Source organism: Heptranchias perlo, chromosome 1, assembly GCF_035084215.1.
Source record: "Heptranchias perlo isolate sHepPer1 chromosome 1, sHepPer1.hap1, whole genome shotgun sequence".
Classification (NCBI taxonomy): Eukaryota; Metazoa; Chordata; class Chondrichthyes; order Hexanchiformes; family Hexanchidae; genus Heptranchias; species Heptranchias perlo.
In genome coordinates this window covers 136,211,079-136,231,004 of record NC_090325.1, presented here as the reverse complement: position 1 = coordinate 136,231,004, position 19,926 = coordinate 136,211,079, and the positions used below count along the sequence as shown (strand labels likewise).

The 19,926-nt window shown below is 43.6% G+C and overlaps 1 protein-coding gene across 2 annotated transcripts in view; it reads right to left on the bottom strand.

Annotated features, from left to right (window-relative positions):
- Positions 1-19,926, bottom strand: part of sorcs2 (sortilin-related VPS10 domain containing receptor 2) — a 598,225-nt gene that overhangs the window by 137,389 nt on the left and 440,910 nt on the right. For both annotated transcript variants that reach the window (XM_067991267.1, XM_067991275.1), the window contains exon 9: positions 1,890-2,069. In XM_067991267.1, coding sequence (XP_067847368.1) covers positions 1,890-2,069 — 180 coding nt within the window. The remainder of the gene's footprint in view (positions 1-1,889; positions 2,070-19,926) is intronic.

Sequence of the window (19,926 nt, the reverse complement as noted above, 5' to 3'; positions counted from 1 at the left end):
TTAACCCCTGAATCCGTCCACGGGCGTCGCGGTGCGCGATTAGCCCGTGCCTGGTGGTTCCGATGCAGGGAACACCTGTGATTCGTGCTGCCTCCTCATTTACCTGATTGTAGCGCAGCGGTCAGGCCTGGCTGCGATGTCCTCACCAGCTTCGCACTTCTCACCAGCAGGAGGGCCCAGATATCGCGTGATTTGCTCGCATCTCTTAAAGGCAGCCTGCACTTCTTATTTGCAAAAAATAAGATATGGGTCTGCACGGAGTCTGAACGGAGATCAGACATCGCACATGTAAAACACAGATGTAGGTCCTGTCCCTGTGTTTACAAACTGTTGAGTTATGTTAAAACATTGAATAAAGGTTGTGCACTACCAAATCCCACATTCTCCAATCTGCACGCCAGACCTTACCAATCTGCCGATCTGAGTTTTTACCGGGCCTGCGAGAAAGCATGCACCAAGGTTCTCTACTGATGCACTAGAGACCTTGGTGCAAGAGGTGGACAGAAGGAGGGGCATCCTATATCTGCGGGGTGGGGGGGGTGGGCAAGAGGCCCTCCAGACATATGCTCAAGAGGCTGTAGGAAGCAGTAGGGGACAAAGTCAATGACAGGCGCACAGCACCATGAACATGGATGCAGTGCAGGAAGAAGTTCAATGCTTTGACATGAGTGGTCAAGGTGAGTGAGGTCAGCTGTCAAGTGGTGTCTCCTATCTACTGCACCACGACTATACCCCGCCATCTCCCACATACCAATAAACTCGTTCAATCAGTACTCAACTCTTCCAATCAGATGCTTCCTCTCACTGATTACCATTACCACTGTTGCAAGCCGCACACCCACAACTCACAGGGCACACACTCTGGCAGCTATTCAATCATGACAGGCACATCACCCAAACATCCTACAAGACACTCACCGACACACGTCCCGCTTTCTTACAGGAGAAGGTGGCGCATAACAGGATGCAGCAAGTGGCAGTGGCATTTAGCCCCTCGAGCTTGTTCCACCATTCAATGAGATCATGGTTGATCTGTGACCTAACTCCATATACCCGCCTTATCCCCATATCCCTTAATACCCTTGATTCACAGAAATCTATCAATCTCAGATTTAAAATTAACAATTGAGCTAGCATCAACTGCCGTTTGCAGAAGCGCGTTCCGAACTTCTATCACCTTTTGCATGTAGAAGCATTTCCTAACTTCACTCCTGCAATTCCTGGTTCCAAATGTTAGGCTATGTCCCCTAGTCCTAGTATTCAAGTATAGGAGACCTCCAAAAACAGGTACAAATGCATCAGCAGCCAGAAGCAATAATTCAGCAACTAAACTGTAAATCCTGCATGATCCCTTTAAATGGTACTGGTGGTGGGGGTCCTCCAGACCGTCTACAACATGTTAAACTGTTTGTGGTTAAGACAGTTCGGTGGCTGGAGCATTGAGTGCCAAAATGGTGTCTATTCCTTTAAATCAGCGTTGCACACTCATCTAACGCATATTCTCCTTACTTTACATGAAGCTGGCATTAGTTATCTGCGCCTGCGCGAATCCCTTTACCAAGATGGCATCCGGCGCACGTCACACTAGAAGCATGCGCGCGCATTCCGGATGCCATTTTGGGACCTTAGGAGGCCGCGTAATGCCTGGAAAACAGGCGCTACATGGCCGAATTTCTAGCCCTATATGTTTTTAATAACATAGGCTGTGAAGCTCAAGGGGTGGTTTCACTCCACAGCAGCAGCTTTCACTGCTTTCAGTGATAACCAGTGCACTCTGGGTCATTGATAAAGGAAGATGTTGGATTCCAGTACCCCACTGAATATACACAGTATCTTTCAATCAGTGGTATAGCATCCCTACTTGTCTGAAGGACTGAAGCAAAGTTTACCTCGTGAATATCTATAACAACATTTTCTTCTGGTTGTTTGGTACTTCTGACGTCCTCTAGAGCGAGAGTGAAGTACACACCCTTCGGGTCTGACAAGTAGAGGTTATAGGTGTCCATCTGATGCCACTCCTTGACAGCCACAAACACTTGGTTCTCATCCGTACTGATGATTTGCACATCCTGGAGGATAAAAAGATGATGATTTTATGCTACATATATCAAAAATATTACATGCACCTATTAGTGGCAAGGTAGTAACAACTTTCTAACCATCTCCACCGAATCACTTAAAAAAGTAGATTTTAATTCATTCAACCAAGACTATTATCTGTAACAAACAGAAAATCCCATACCTTTGAATGATTCACTGGCCCAGTGTTTTACTCAGGACCTGATGGTGCAGAGTTGACTCTTTTAGTATCAATTGGCTCAACTGGTAGTGTGCCAAAAGGTTGAGGGTTCAAGATTCGCCTGGGACACTAAAGTTCATATTTTAGTCCATTTTGAAGGGACAATGACCTTCAGATGAGACTTTAAACATGTTTTGACTACCAATCCTCAATAGCGTAACAATGAATAGGGGGGGAAATCCTGATTTTCTTGCCAATATTTTCCCTATGAACGTCCTCTCAATAATTTGCTTCTCCCCCCCACCCCCAACGGAGCCCAATACAAGTAAGAGTGCAATTGCTTTGACCTTGGTTAAATACTTTCCAATAAAGACATTTTTCCCAGTTGCAAGACTGAGAGGTGTTCCTTTCTCTTGCTTGAATTGCAGACACTTTCAATAAGTTTGACATTTAGTTCCAAAAGGGTAATGTTTTGTAACTGCTGCAGTGACACAAATATTGCTTGCACCAGTGCTAACATACTCTCAAACCCAGCACAGGCTGAGGTGCCATTTTTCCTCACCCAGGTAGTGTTTGGGGGCTACCATTTTCCCAGTTTAGGGAGAGGTGGAAAGAACATGATCAGGAAAGGAACATATTGCACCTTTTTGTGTTGCATTCCTTGGCTTTTCCTTAAGGACTAATGCTAAGGAATCCAAAACCTCAAAATTGAATTTCAAATAAAAACTCTACGAACTCTGCCCGTGCTGTCACAACTTACAACTCAGATTTGATTGGTATTGATTTTAAATCTTGCTCAATTTTCTGTACTTAACTAACGTAATATTGCTTTTAATCAGAAACCACCATAGTTAAAAGTAACCAAGTTCCTTCACTTTACAGCTGGTTCTTGTACCAACAAAATAGTTTTTATTGATTTTTAATGTTGCTAACAGTGCATTTTGACACTTTTCACCTTATAACTTAACAACTGTTGCCAATAACTCTGGGAATACACAATTCATTTTATAGAAAACTAGAAAACGGTGGTCACTATTAAAATGCCTCATTTTATTTAGGATACAAAAGTTTTTAAAAATCCCACAAATATGAAACAATTTTAACATAAAAGTCTTACTTCACTGTGTTCATACAAAAGATTTGGCAATAATCAAAGGGTGTCATTTTCGCTTTGGGCAGCGGTGGGAAACTGCCCGTTCAGAATCGGCTGCCCATTTTACTCCCTGCATGATCTTCTTTTCCATGGAAAGGAAAATTAGGAGATATGTATAACAGGTGGCCGATCCCCAACTGGCAGTTTTTCGCCCATGCCCAAACTGTAAATTACCCCCAATGTCTCAACAGTGACGATATTACGGTGATGAAAATAGGCGATTTTGGTGATGGAAAGGATATGGGGTCAGAAGCTCAGCTCAGGGTCAAATAGGACTGCAATAGGCCGCAAACAGTCTGGTTCAGCCTCAGACAGTGTCCACGGAGGAGGATGGAGTCTGTGGCTAAGGCACGGAGTTTCCAGGGGATAACTATTCTCTTTGGAGGAACCTGTTAAATCTGTTTCTTTCGCTGATCCACATTTATAGTGCATTTGATGAGCAGTTACCTATTCTCACAAAACAAGCACTTTATGCAGAGAATTCAACAGCTGTTCTGCAACCTAAAGCATGTCAAGTCAGCTGTCAGCATACACACTTTCACACTCTATTACCAAAAAATTCTTAATTTACAAATGTATAAATGTTTTCATAAACCTGAAGCAACAAGCTGCTTTTTTCAGTATGACTACAGGTAGGACTATTATTTATTTCAATTTATTCATTTTTTCATAAGCATTGCAAGGCTTGTTGTTTATTTCTTACGAGTCAGGCAACAATAGCAACAAGAATTTTATATAGTGCCTTTAACAGAGAAAAATGTCCCAAAGTGCTTCCCAGAGGGATAATCAAAATATTGACGCTGAGCCAAAAAAGGAGCTACGAGGAGGGATGGCCAAATGTTTAGTGAGAGATGGGTTTTAAGGAGGGTCTTAAAGGAGGAGAGGGGGTAGAGAGGTAGAAGGGTTTAGTGGGGGAGGGGATTTCCAGAGTGTGGGGTCTAGGTGGCTAAAGGCACTGCTGCCAATGGTGGGGCAAAGGGAAGGAGGAATATATAAGAGGCTGGAGTCAGGGGGACAGAATTCAGGGGGAAGGCACTGTAGGGCTGGAGAATATTACAGAGATAAGGAGGGGTGAGGCCATGAATGGTTTTAAACATGAGGATGAGAATTTTTAATTTGAGGCGTTTGGGAACCAGGAGACAACGTACGTCGATAAGCGATGATGGCACTGGTTTTAAAATTCAGGGGGACAGTACCTGAGGAGAGGTAAGCATTGACAATGTCAGATAGCACGAGGGCCAGGGAGGGAATTTAGGTGGTCAGCGTTTTAGTGAGAATGGGGTCCAGGAAGCAGGAGGTGGGTGATGAGGGATGCAATGAGGTGGCTGGAGAATGCCTTATCAGCGATCAAGACCATAAAAATTGAAAAGCCACAGGAGATGGCAAGGTCTAATGGATGGCCGTGAATATGAGTAGGAACGTTCATATGGAGGGAGAGGTTTATGGCGGACAGGAGGGCAGGGAGCTGAGATGGACATTCACTGAGAATAAGGAGTCGCTCGGTGTAGAGGCTGAGGGAGGAAAGGAGGGAGGATATCTCTGGGATTTAAAACTTTAAAGGAGAGGCTTTATGAATGGAATAAGAAACCCTCTCATTCCATTCATAAAACTAGTGTGAATCACTGCTTGATAGAAAATATCCAGAAAATCCTTGAAGGCAATGAAAATAAAAATCGAGAGAGATGTAAACTAGGCTGCCGACTTGCTATTACATGTTTTACACAATTGCACAAAGTCAAGATCTACCCGAATGTGCCTGCCAAAGGCTGATTAAGCAATTTGCACCTTCACTGTGTGCGCCATAGAAAAGCCCACCCCTTTTGGAGTCATTTCCCAGGTAACTTTTCTGTTCTGAGCTGATGGTTTTCTGGTGACAAGATGCTTTGTGTCACCTTGGGTGTTGACCCCTTACATGCAGTATCTATCAGTACAATCTATGGGGTAGAAATTGGTCATTCTTGTACCTGTTTTTCCCCAAACACGCTTGAAAAAGAGAGACGGGCAGCCCGAAATTGGAATCACCAGTCGGGCAAGCTGCCTGTGGAGCAGCAGTAAGCACCAGCAGCTCATCCAGATTATTTGGGAGGCCTTCAAAGAGGAGATGGTTCAGGTACAGAGTTCACACATTCCCACGAGGGGGAAAGGAAGGGCATCCAAAGCTGGAGCTCCCTGGATGACTAAAGGAGGCTTATGACAAATGTAAGGGTCATAATACAGTAGAGAACCAAGCTGAATACAGAAAGTACAGAGGTGATCTAAAAAAGGAAATAAGAGGGGCAAAGAGAGAGTATGAGTATGGATTAGCGGCTAACTAGGGGACGATTAGGGACAAAAAAGGAGATAATTTTGTGGAGGCAGAGGGCATGGCTGAGGTACTAAATGAGTATTTTGCATCTGTCTTCATTAGAGAAGAGGATACTGACAATGTCACGGTAAAGGAGGAGGTAGTAGTGATATTGGATAGGATAAAAATAGATAAAGAGGACGTTTCTTAAAAGGTTGACAGTATTCAAAGTAGAAAAGTCACTTGGGATGCATCCTAGGTTACTGAGGGAAGTAAGGGTGGAAGTTGGGGAGGCTCGGGCCACAATCTTCCAATCCCCCTTAGATATGGGGGTGGTTTCAGAGGACTGGAGGATTGCAAATGTTACCCCTGTTCAAAAAAGGGGAGAGGGATAAACTCGGCAATCGCAGGCCAATCAGCCTAGCATTGGTGGTGGGGAAAATTTAAAAGGCAATAATCTGGGACAAAATTAATTGGCACTTGGAAAGGTATGGGCCAATAAATGAAAGTCAGCACAGATTTGTTAAAGGAAAATCGAATTTGACTAACTTGATTGAACTCTTTGATGAAGTAACAGAGAGGGTTGATGAGGGTATCGCGGTTGATGTTGTGTATATGGACTTTCAAAAGGCGTTTGATAAAGTACTACATAATAGACTTGTTAGCAAAATTAAAGTCCTTGAGAATAAAGGGACATTGGCAGTGTGGATATAAAATTGGCTAAGGGGCAGAATGCAGAGAGTAGTGGTGAACAGTTGTTTTTCAGACTGGAGGGAAAATTACATTGGTGTTCCCCAGGGGTCAGTATTAGGACCATTGCTCTTTTTGATATATATTAATGACCTGGACATGGGTATACAGGGCATAATTTCAAAGTTTGCAGACGAAACTCAGAAATGTAGTAAACAATGAGAAGGATAGTAACAGAACAAGTTGAGAAGACAGTTAAAAAAGCATCTAGGATCCTTGGCTTTATAAATAGAGGAATTGAGTACAAAAGCAAAGAATTTATGCTAAACCTTTATAAAACACAGGTTAGGCCTCAACTGGAGCACTGTGTTCAATTCTGGGCTGCACACTTTAGGAAGGATGTCAAGACCTTAGAGAGGGTGCAGAAGATATTTACTAGAATGATACCAGAGATGAGGGACTTCAGTTATGTGGAGAGATTGGAGAAGCTGGGGTTGTTCTCCTTAGAGCAGAGAAGATTAAGGGGAGATTTGATAGAGTTGTTCAAAATTATGAACAGTTTTGATAGAGTAAACAAGGAGAAACTGTTTCTAGTGGCAGAAGGGTTGGTAACCAGAGGACACAGATTTAAGGTGATTGCCAAAAGAAGCAGTGGCGACATGAGGAAAAAAAAATTATGCAGAGTGCTGTTGTGATCCGGAAATGCGCTGCCTGAAAGGGTGGTGGAAGCAGATTCAATAGCAACTTTCAAAAGGGAATCGGATAAATACTTGAAGGGAAAAAAATTTGCACGGCAATGGGGAAAGAGCGGAGGAGTGGGACTAATTGGATAGCTCTACCAAAGAGCCAGCATGATCGGCCGATTGGCCTCCTTCTCTGCTTATTCATTCTATAATTCTATTTAGTTGAGGCCAGAGGACCAATTTAGAGCTGGCCTTGGGCCTCCTAGTTCAGATGCGCTTTGCGCCCAAAACAGGGTGTGGATAAATTTCTACCTCTACGTTAAAAAATTCAACAAATACAAAAAGGTACATTTTTGTCACAATGCCCTGAACTAGGGAAGGGAAAATCAGTCACGGTTCCCACTTCTGATCCAGTGCTCATGCTGGGAAGTTCACCTCGGTGGGCTTCAGTGAGAACAGCATCAGGCTTGGCTGTGATGCCCTCTATTCTGACCAAGCTCACACATCAAGAGTGACTAGAGGGTGGTCTGCGCCTAAAGAACTGAATCCTAGCAAGAGTCAGGAGGGAGGAGAACAAAACGGGAAGAAAATAAAATCTAAAACATCTCTTACAGGTTGCAATATAAAACAAACCATCACAGCACATTTCAAACTGAGGAAAGACCGAGTGTCTTTCTTCAATCATAACACAGGCCCATATTCTGAATCTGTCCTAGAATGAGCAATGTGTTCAAAAGAGACAACCCATCGGTGCTCTCCAAAAACAAAAAACATTTATTAATCATTGAAATAGTAAGCAAACGGCAATTTCTCATTCTTAAAGGAAGTATTTATACCTTTGTTTTAAAGTGTTGGGACTGCTTCATTAAAAATATACTTGTGAACAAGAATAGCAATAGTTTTCTTACACAATAGGTAGGTGCCAGGTTATAGCTATCAGGAAAGACTGAGCAGGCTGGGACTCCTTTCTCTAGAAAAGAGAAGACTGAGGGGTGGGGTGACCCTGATAGAGGTCTATAAGATTATGAAAGGGTTTGATAGGGTGGACGAAGAGAAGATGTTTCCATTTGCAGGCGAGACCAGAACTAGAGGCCATAAATATAAGATAGATAAACACATGAGGGAGAAAGGAATAGAAGTATATGCTGATAGAGTTAGATGAAGGAGGGAGAGAGGAGCCTCATGTGGAGCATAAAAACCGGCATGGACCTGTTGGGCCGAATGGCCTGTCTCTGTGCTGTACATGCAATGTAATTCTATGTAAACTTAATATAACATTATGCAGATATCTTTTTTAATAAAAAAGACAAATATAAAATCAATTGCGCATTATCGTTGGAGTGTGTGTAGAATGTCTCACATATGTACCTTAAATGGTACACTGCTGACTCCGGCTGTGTAGAAGTTACGCAATACTAATCACCACTGGCCCTTCCAGCAAATGTGGCTGATTTGCCATTAAGATTAAATTTGCCAAAGCCTGTGGTTTGCCTGATTGGTCCTTAACGCGAGCGAAGCTATTTAAGCTTCGAATGGTTTTTATCTCTCTGTCAGAGACCAACGGGAGATGGTGATTAATGATCATACAAGATGTGTGGCAGTCAGTGCTGCCCTATTAAAGCTTAACTATCACACTAACATTTCAAACAAATAAATCCGTTAATTTGCGATTTAATCCGCAAGCCCATCAGAGAACTCAGTCAATTTACAAGGGAAGGAAATTCTGATCAGTACCGTGACAGTGATTTACTGCCTGTCGTTTAATCGATCAAAACACAAAGTAAGCTACTGTGCAAACGTTGCCCTGTAATGGCTTTGAGGTTCCACTGATGAAACTTATGTTCAAACTACAAAGGCGGCCTTCTTTTAAAAACTGTAGATTTTTCTTAATATGGATTTTAGATCTCTTTCTTGTGACTCAAATGTCTTAAAGAGCTTTTAATAATTTTGATACTTCCCTTTGAGAGTTGAAAGGCAACTGCCAGACTGATGAATGATTGTTTATTATTTAAAAGCAAATTCTTTCCTTTGGTTAGACTCCACCATTGATTAATTGCACCTGAAATCCAATGCAACCCAAGTGCACTATTTGGGATATTTTGTACCCCATAACACAGAGAGAGGACTCCAACTACATTTCAATAATGGTTTAATAAAAGTTAATTTTACTTTCCCACCCAAATTTTTTCCCCTCGTATCCTAAAGTTGGTAATGCATTTCCTGAAGACAGTGACTCATGCTGGGGTACAATTCCACAGGTGATAACAGCCTTGTTCCAGATCACCATTCTTCATGAATCTAGACAGTGAGTATCAACATGTTATTTGATTGTGGGGAGCATGACAGTTGTGCCCAAACTTAGCTTCATTCAATGTCTACATACGCACACATACAGCCCAGTAGGGGTCATAAGGAGGTTTCACAAAGATAGGGATGAGAAACAGCCATTTTGCTTCTCAAAGTACATTAATACTACCATCATGACATCTAATTTAATTAACCCCTATGTTTTTACCTATCATAGTAGGTACAGCACAGGAGGACACCATTCAGCCCATTGCACCTCTGCTCTTTCCCCATAGCCCTGTAAATTTTTTCCATTCAAGTATTTATCTAATTCCCTTTTGAAAGTTACTATTAAATCTGCTAACTTAGTAAGCATAACTTCCTTGCTTTTGTACTCTATGCCTCTATTAATAAAGCCCAGGATCCCCTATACTTTTTTTTTTAAACAGCCTTCTCAACTTGTCCTGCCACCTTCACAGACTTGTGTATGTGCACCCCCCCGGTCTCTATTCCTGCACCCCCTTTAAAATTGTTTATTTATTTTATATTGCCTCTCCTCATTCTTCCTATCAAAACGCATCACTTCACACTTCTTTGCATTAAATTTCATCTGCCATGTGTCTGCCCATTTTACCAGTCTTTCTATGTCCTCCTGAAGTCTGTTATTATCCTCCACATTGTGCACTACATTTCCGAGTATCGTATCATCTGCAAACTTTGAAATTATGCCCTCTATACCCAAGCCCAGGTCATTAATATATATCAAAAAGAGCAGTGGTCCTAATACTGACACCTGGGGAACATCAGAACATAAGAAATACGAGCAGGAGCAGCCATCGCGCCCCTCGAGCCAGCTCCGCCATTCAACAAAATCATGGCTGATCTTCTACCTCAATGTCATTTTCCTGCACCATCCCCATATCCCTTGAAGCCGATAATATTTAAAATCTATCGATCTCTGTTATGAATGTACTCAATGACTGAGCCTCCACAGCCCTCTGGGGTAGAGAATTCCAAAGATTCACCACCCTCCAACTGAAGAAATTTCTCCTCATCTCAGTCCTAAATGGCCTACCCTTTATTCTGAGACTGTGAACCCTGGTTCTAGACTTCCCAGCCAGGGGAAACATCCTCCTTCCATCTACCCTGTCGAGCCCTGTAAGAATTTTGTATGTTTCAATGAGATCACCTCTAATTCTTCTAAATTCGAGAGAATACAGGCCTAGTCTATTTGATCTCTCGTCATACGACAATCCCGCCATCCCAGGAATCAGTCTGGTGAACCTTCGTTGCACTCCCTCCACGGCAAGTATATCCTTTCTTAGGTAAGGAGACCAAAATTGTACACAATACTCCAGGTGCGGTCTCACCAAGGACCTATATAATTGCAGTAAGACATTTTTACTCCTGTACACAAATTCTCTTGTAATAAAGGCCAACATACCATTTGCCTTCCTAATTGCTTGCTGCATCTCCATGTTAGCTTTCAGTGACTCATGTACAAGGACACCCAGATCCCTTTGAACATCAACATTTCCCAATATCTTACCATTTAAAAAAAATTTCCTACCAAAGTGGATAACTTCACATTTTTCCACATTATATTCCATCTGCCATATTCTTGCCCACTCACTTAGTCTGTCTATGTCCCCTTGAAGCCTCTTTGCATCCTCCTCACAAGTCACATTCCCACCCAGTTTTGTGCCATCAGCAAACTTGGAAATATTACATCTGTACCCTCATCCAAATCATTGATATAGATTGTGAATAGCTGGGGCCCAAGTACTGATCCCTGCGGTACCCTACTAGTCACTGCCTGCCAACCTGAAAAAGACCCATTTATTCCTACTCTTTGTTTCCTGTCTGTTAACCAATTCTCAATCCATGCCAGTATATTACCCCCAATTCCATGTGTTCTAATTTTGTTCACTAACCTCCTGTGTGGGACCTTATCGAAAGCCTTCTGAAAATCCAAATACACTTGTTCCCGCTTATCTATTCTACTAGTTACATCCTCAAAGAACTCCAATAGGTTTGTCAAACATGATTTCCCTTTCATCAATCCATGTTGACTCTTCCAAATCCTATTATTATTTTCTAAGTGTCCTGTTATCACATCCTTTATAATAGATTCAAGCATTTTCCCTACTACTGATGTCAGGGTAACAGGTCTGTAGTTCCCTGTTTTCTCTCTCCCTCCTTTCTTATATAGTGGGATTACATTTGCTACCCTCCAATCTTCATTCCAGAATCTGTAGAATTTTGGAAGATGACAACCAATGCATCCACTATCTCTATAGCCACCTCTTTCAAAACCCTGGGATGTAGATCATCAGGTCCTTGGGATTTATCGACTTTCAGTCCCATTAATTTCTCTAGTACTATTTTTTTTACTAATACTAATTTCCTTCAGTTCCTCATTCTCGCCAGACCCTTGGTTCTCTAGTATTTCTGGGAGGTTTTTTGTGTCTTCTTCTGTGAAGACAGACACAAAGGGCCCGATTTTACCAGGGGTGGGCCAGCGCGCCCGGTGAAATTAGTGGGTTGCTCGCGCGATCGTAGCAGGCAACACACTAATTGGATCCACTTACCTGCTCCTCCGGGTTCCCCGCTACTGATCTGCGCGTCGGGCGGGCTGCGCATGTGCAGTAAGATCTGTCAGCTGGAGGAGCTCTATTTAAAGGGGCAGTCCTCCACTGACAGATGCTGCAACAAATAGAAAAAATTACAGCATGGAGCAGCCCAGGGGTAAGGCTGCTCCCAGTTTAATGATGCCTCACCCCAGGTATCATTAGATGGGTTGAGGAGGAGGGGGAGGACAGAGATCTTCCACATGGCGGGGGGGAGGAAGCGGCCTGCCTCTGCCACCAAGAAGGCCTGGCTCGAGGTGGCAGAGTAGGTCACCAGCGCCACCAACATATCGCCCACCTGCATACAGTGCAGGAGGCGCTCCAATGACCTCAGTAGGTCAGCCACAGTGAGAACACGTAGTCTTTCCCCTACACTCCGTCTGCCACAACACTGCCCCCACCCCACATCTCCTTCGGCACTGCCAACACTACTCTGTCACATCACCCCTCATACCCACTCAAACCTCATCCTCATCTTACCTGCACCTACTCACCTCGCGAGTACTCACCCCGCTACTACCACGCAAGCCAATCCTCATACAATCTCATGGCTCTATCCCATACTCACCCTCTCGTGCATCTCTCTCATGGCCAGCCTCACTCAACCTGCCACTACCTGTGCTGCAGCCACAGGGCATGCATCACATATGTGCAGTAGGCAGCGTAAGGCAAACGTGTCGTGAGCATGAAGGGGATGCACAAGGGTGTTTGAGGGTTTGTCATTGTTCTTACTTCTATTGAATTAAAGAACAACTCACATCACACATTATATTGGCACCACTACTGCCATGTCTTCGCGAATCCTGTCCGGTTTGTGCAATAATGCCCGCTCCTGGGTATCCCTATGAGGACCCACCACTGATGCCACCCAGTGCGTCACTGCAGAGTGGGTGTAGGTGTATTTGCAGGGCTCTTCTGCGCAGACGACTGAGAGACATCGGGGATCTCCCCGGTTGCAGCCTGGAATGCTGTGGAGCAGAAGGTTGGGAGGGCAGTGGTGACTTTGACAGCGACAGGTAGGAAGATGGTGCACGGGCCAGCCAGGAGCAGCTCGGCATGAAAGAGGCTGCAGATGTCCACGGCTACATGTCGACTGACTCTGAGCCTCCGTGTGCACTGCTGCTCAGAGAGGTCCAGGAGGCTGAGCCTCGGTCTGTGGAACGTGTGGCGAGGGTAGTGCCCTCTGCAACGCATCTCTCTCTGCGGTAGCCCTCCCTCCTGCTGTACAGGTGGATGTGTCACAGCACTCTGTTGTGGAGCTCCACGTGTCAGAGGTGGACGGCGTGGATGGCGAGGCTGGTGATGCTGTTCGCCCTCCGAGGAGGTCATGACTGCAGCTACGGCAGCCCCCATCCGCAAGATGTACATCTGAGGGGGTCCGCAAGGTAGGCACATGTCTCCGGACCCCGGGGTAAGTGTGCAGGTTGGTGACTTCGACCATCAGGAGGAGGGTGGTGGAGGCCAAACTTTGTCCCAAGTGACAGAGTGGCCTCCTGCAATGGGTGAGGGTCTCCCCCACCACCTGTCAAATGGACCTTTGCAGATGCCACAGGCTGATGGCTGCAACACGTCCATTCGATCTGGGAGTGTTTCCCCCAGTGTGTGAAACAGTCCCATGTTTATCCAAAATCACACACAGTCCCTTAATCAGGTCAGTTAATGACCTGAACAAGCAAAGTAAATACACTCAAGTGGCATCCCGCTGGCTTTAATTGCCTGCGGGATTCCCACCAGCGGGGGCTGCGCGCTCACACCGGCGCGTCATCAGGGAACCCGGAAGTGGGCGGGATCGAGGTGCGATCCGGTCCCGCACCTGGATTTCGGGATTTTCGGGGCCCCCCCCCCCGCCGAGAACGCACCCGATAGCAGGTGCTAAAATCAGCCCCAAAGTATTTGTTTAATTTCACTGCCATTTCCTTATTATCCATTATAAATTCTCCCATTTCTGTCTGTAAGGGACCCACATTTGCCTTCGCCAGTCTTATCCTTTTTATATACCTATAGAAGCTTTTACAGTCTGGAGGGAAGTATACACCACTGTATACTTCCCTCCAGTCTGAAAAACAACCGTTCACTACCACTCTCTGCTTTCTGTCCCCTAGCCAATTTTGTATCCACGCTGCCACTGAGCCTTTAATCCCATGGGCCTTAATTTTGCTAACAAGTCTCTTATGTGGTACTTTATCAAATGCCTTTTGAAAGTCCATGTACACATCAATTGCACTACCCCCATCAACCCTCTCCGTTACTTCATCAAAGAACTCAATCAAGTTAGTCAAACACGATTTTCCTTTAACAAATCCATGCTGACTTTCATTTATTAGCCCATACTTTGCCAAGTGCCAATTTATTTTGTCCCGGATTAATGTCTCTAAAAGTTTCCTCACCACCGATGTTAGGCTGACTGGCCTATAATTGCCGGGTTTATCCCTCTCCCATTTTTTTAACAGGGTTGTAACATTTGCAATCCTCCAGTCCTCCGGCACTGTCCCCATATTTAAGGAGGATTAGAAGGTTGTGGCCAGAGCCTCCGCAATTTTCACCCTTACTTCCCTCAGTAATGTTGGATGCATCCCATCCGGACCAGGTGACTTTTCTACTTTGAGTACTGCCAATCTTTTAAGTACCTCCTCTTTATATATTTTTATCCTATCCAATATCGCTGCTACCTCCTCCTTTACTACTACCTGTATTTAGTTTGCTTGATAGATTGTTCCAAAAATGTATCACTCTGAATAGCAGTCAGGTATGGGAACACTGATTGACGTTTTGCTCTTTCTAGTCCGGGGATGTAACTAACATGAACCATGGCCTTCAAAAGGAGAAAAGTGTGTGTGTGGGAGAACAGCCTTTTTTTTAAGAAAAAAGCTGTGCTTATATCAAAATCATTTTTGGGACAAGTAAAATTCTAACAAAGGTGTTTAAAATCTACTGAGTGAAGCATTTATCACACCACATGCACATTAACTCCCTCAAGCAGAGGCAAGCAGTCCCTGTCAATGATTTCCTATCTATTCAGATTCTTGTGATGCCAAGTGAAAATGGAATTTAAAAATTTTCACTTCAGTCAGACTTGAGGTGTGCAACACTGGAAATGCCAGTGAAAGCTAACATCATTTTGACTGGCAGTTGATCAGCACTTGATTGACACCTTAAACAGCAGCTGTCTCTTGAGAAAAATAGTCATTGCTCTGCACTGTTTTCATTTTTTTAATCCTTATTTTTGTCAGATTTTAAAAATTTGTTTTCTCTTTTTCTTTGGGCCATGCATCATTCTCAGCTGAGAAAAGATGGGCAACCCGCTACCAGGCATTAACCCTCTTGTTCAAATTGCCACTAGTTTAGTTTTTGAAAAATGGTAAATTAATTCACTGAAATAAAAACTGAGAATGCTGGAAACACTCAGCGGATCGACCTATTGTTAATTCTGATTCTCTCTCCACAGATGCTGCCTGATCAGGCAGAGAGAATCAGAGTTATCAATAGGTCGATCTGCTGAGTGGTTCCAGCATTCTCTGTTTTCTTTTTAAAACAGATTTCCAGTATCCACAGTATTTTGCTTTTGTTTTAGAAATTAATTCACTGTCCTGGCTAGATCAGCTTCTTCCACCCCCTTCAACTACTACTCATTAACACCTTTGCTAACACCATCAAGGTAACTGTTTCACCTGCTGGCATCTATTATCACCAGGTTAAAATTTCTAAAATCTCAGAATGGTACACTTAGTGCCAAGGCAATAAATCTGGGCCATATGTGAAAGTGGAGTAACTGGGAATCCTTCCAGAATAAAAAAGATTGGTAGAAGTGAGAAAGGCTACACCTAAACAGAGCAGGACCAAGAGACTTTGAAGGAACATTGAGCCAGCGATAGAAAATAATTTAAAGTGGATAAGTGGGAGGGAGGGTAAGGAGGAAACAGGATCCCAGATGAGATAGATCATAGAGTAGAAGGCAGTCAACAGGTAGGTATGGACACAAATACCCAGAAACCTGAACCCAAGACCAGGAATAGGCAGACACTGAGACAGGAGAGGGGCCAATTGTGTAACAAGATCTATATAAATGAATGCTAGAAGCATTAGAAATAAGATGCCAGAACTGGAGGCTGTTGTGGAAGTAGGGAAACTACAATGTGATGGGAATATCATGGCTTAATCCAGAGTTTGGAAATGAATAGGACATTCAGGGGTATAGTGTGTTTAGAAATAAGAGTGTCGGGTACATGTGGGAGATAAAAGAAGCTGATCCTGTGGGAGGTAGAAAGGTACTAAACAAACTACACTGGAAAGGCATCTTTAATGCAAAAAAAAAATCAAGTTTACACTAGAGGGTGTGCTATAGACAACCAGGTCAGAATAAGAATGAGGATCATTTGCTCCATGATAGGATAGGAAGGATATATGAGAACAGGAAAGTTCTTTTAACAGGAAACTTCAATCAACCTAATATAAACTGGGAAAACCCAAGTGGTTTAGAGTCAGAATCGATAGATGTAGTGGATGACTGCTTCTTGACCTAGTGTGTCAAGGAAGCCATGAGAGGCAATGCTCATTTTGATCTGGTATCTGTTAATGATCCATAAAATGCACAGGAAATGGAAGTTATAGCATCCCGGGGCACCGCAGCCAAAGAATAATAAAGATTAATACAATCTGGAAGTCAGAAATACCCAAAACCAGGAACTAGGTACACAACTTTAAAAGGGCTAAATTCAATGAAATTGGGACAGCTAAAGAAAATCAATTTGGGGCGGTTGTTCAACAAAACTTCTGCTGAAGGCAAATGGAACATCTTTAAAGATACAGGGGTAGAAATTGGTATGCGTTGTGCCAGTTTAGCAGTCACCCAATCTGTGCAGACGTTGGTCCCATTACTAAAGTCATGGGGCCCATTTTTTAGGTATCCCAGGCGGAAGCCTAAAACGGGCGTTAGGCCCTTTGTATTTGTTACTGAGGGGCCTAATGCCTGTTGAAGGACTCCTCTAGAAAATCAGTTAACAATAAGCGGCAGACGTCAGGCCTGCCCCATTCAGGATTCTTCAGTGGTCCTCGTGGCCGCCAACTAAAGGTAAGTTTGAAATTTTTTTTTAAAAAAACCTTTCCTGTGGAGCCAGGAGCAGCAGGAGAGCTTCCCCAACTCCACAGACATTGCGATCAGCCCCCTCCCCCGTAGCCCGCTCCAACTGCCCTCCCAAGACTTACCTGAGAGCAGCTGCCGCCAAGTCAGACAGCCCCAAATTGTTCTTTCTTGTTGGGTGAGCTGCCTGTGGTGGTGCGACCAGTGCCGGCAGCTAACTCCGAGTGTGCAGATGAAGCCCAATGATTAATTTCTATCGCTCCTCGGGCCTTATGGTTCAGGTGCGCGCTGATCACGGAACACCGAGTCTGGGCTCGAAAATGGGCCCAGACTCATTTCTACCCCATAATGCTGAGCATGCAGGATAAATACATTCCCAAAACCAACAAGCTCAGACTAAACAAACGTGACCCTAACTAAACCATCAAGTTAAAAATGAGATAAAGAGGAAAAACAGCCTATACAAATCCTGCAGGGAAGGGAGTAAGGAGGACGGCTCACTGGGATGAATGGAAGGAAATGCAAAAACAATTTAAAATAGCAAGGCAACACCTGGAAAAGGAGAATCGCAGCTTATCTTAGCATTAGAAGTAAAATAATACTTTAGTACCACAAGAGTAAGAGGATACTTAGAGAAGTGGTGACAACCGTAAAAAATGCAAACAGGCTGAAAAATAATGATGAGCACAAAATAGTAAATATTCTGAATGACTACTTCCTTCAAGTAGTCACAAGAGAAAACATGAACAACATGCTCTCCGCAAACAAAGGTGTCCCGAGTAAAGTCAATGATTTAATTATAAATGAGATGGAAGTCCCAGACAGGCTAAATGGGATCAAAACAATTGAATCGTCAGGTTCAAATGGTATTCATCCCAGAGTGATGAAAGAGACTCTGGAGGAGATTTGTGAAGCACCGACAATCATTATGAGGCAGTCATTGGACACTGGGGAGATTCCAGTAGACTGGAAACAGGCTAATGCGGTGCCCATATTCAAACAGGGGGACAAAGCAGACACAGGCATCAATAGGCCCATTAGTCTTACTTCCATTCCAAGTAAAATAATGGAATTGAGGATGATCTGTACAACAGGAACCCAGTTAACTGCGGTCAGCATAGATCCTGCCTGACCAGCCTCCGTGACTTCTTTGAGGAAGTGATATTGCAACTGGACTGTGGTGCACCTCGACTTCCAAAAGGCTTTTGATAAAGTTCCACACAAAAGGCTATTAATTACATTCAAAGCTGTGGGGATTCAGGGTAAACCCTGGGAATGGATATGAAACTGGCCGAAGGATAAGAAACGAGTACACATTCGAGGAGCTATGTCCGAGTTGAGGAAAGAACAGCGTGAGGTGTCTCGGGCTGGGTGCTAGGACCATTACTATTTCTAATTTACAGAAATGACCTGAATTCAACAAGTCAATGTAAAGTGATCAAATTTGCAGATGATGCTCAAGTAGGAGGGACAGTGGACTCAAAAGAGGCAGCTCAGAAATTACAGAAGGAGTTGGACAAGTTGTACGAACATACGAACATATGGATTAAGAGCAGGAGTAGGCCATTCAGCCCCTCGAGCCTGCTCTGCCATTTGATAAGATCATGGCTGATCTGATTGCGACCTCAACCTTACTTTCCCATCTACCTATTTAAACCTTTGTTAATCAGGAATCTATCTAACTCAGCCTTAAAATATTCAATGACCTTGCCTCCACCGCTCTCTGGGGAAGGGAGTTCCACAAACTCACGACCCTCTGAGAGAAAAAAATTCTCCTTATCTCCGTCTTAAATGGGAGACCCCTTATTTTTAAACTGTGGCCCCTAGTTCTAGTCTCTCCCACAAGGGGAAACATCCTCTCAGCATCTACCCCTTCTAGTCCCCTCAGGATCTTATATGTTTCAATAAGATCACCTCTCATTCTTCTAAACTCCAATGTATACAGGCCCAACTTGTCCAACCTTTCCTCATAAGATAACCCCCTCATCCCAGGAATCAGTCCAGTGAACCTTCTCTGAACCACCTCCAAAGCAATTATATCCTTTCTTAAATAAGAAGACCAAAACTGCAAACAATATTCTAGATGTGGTCTCACCAATGCCCTGTACAACTGTAGCAAAACATCTCTACTTTTATATTCCATTCCCCTTGCAATAAATGACAACATTCCATTTGCCTTCCTAATCACTTGCTGTACCTGCATACTAACTTTTTGTGATTCATGTACTAGGACACCCAAATCCCTCTGTACCTCAGAGTTCTGCATTCTCTCTCCATTTAAATAATATACTGCTTTTCTATTCCTCCTGCCAAAGTGGACAAGTTCACATTTTCCCACATTATACTCCACCTGCCAAATTTTTGCCCACTCACTTATTCTATCTATATCCCTTTGCAGACCCTTATGTCCTCTTCACAACTTACTTTCCTACCTACCTTTGTGTCATCAGCAAATTTAGCAACCATACCTTTGGTCCCTTCATCCATGTCATTGATATAGATTGTAAATAGTTGAGGCCCAAGCACTGATCCCTGTGGCACTCCACTCATTACATCTTGCCAACCTGAAAATGACCGATTTATGCCTACTCTCTGTTTCCTGTTAGCTAACCAATCCATTATCCATGCTAATATGTTACCCCCTATACCATAAGCTCTTATTTTGTGCAGTAACCTTTGATGTGGCATCTTGTCAAATGCCTTCTGGAAATCCAAGTAAACCACATCCACAGGATCTCCTTTATCCACGTTGCTTGTTACTTCCTCAAAGAACTCTAATAAATTAGTCAAACACGATTTCCCTTTCACAAAGCCGTGTTGACGCTACCTGATTGCATTGAGATTTTCTAAGTGCCCTGCTATAACCTCCTTAATAATAGATTAT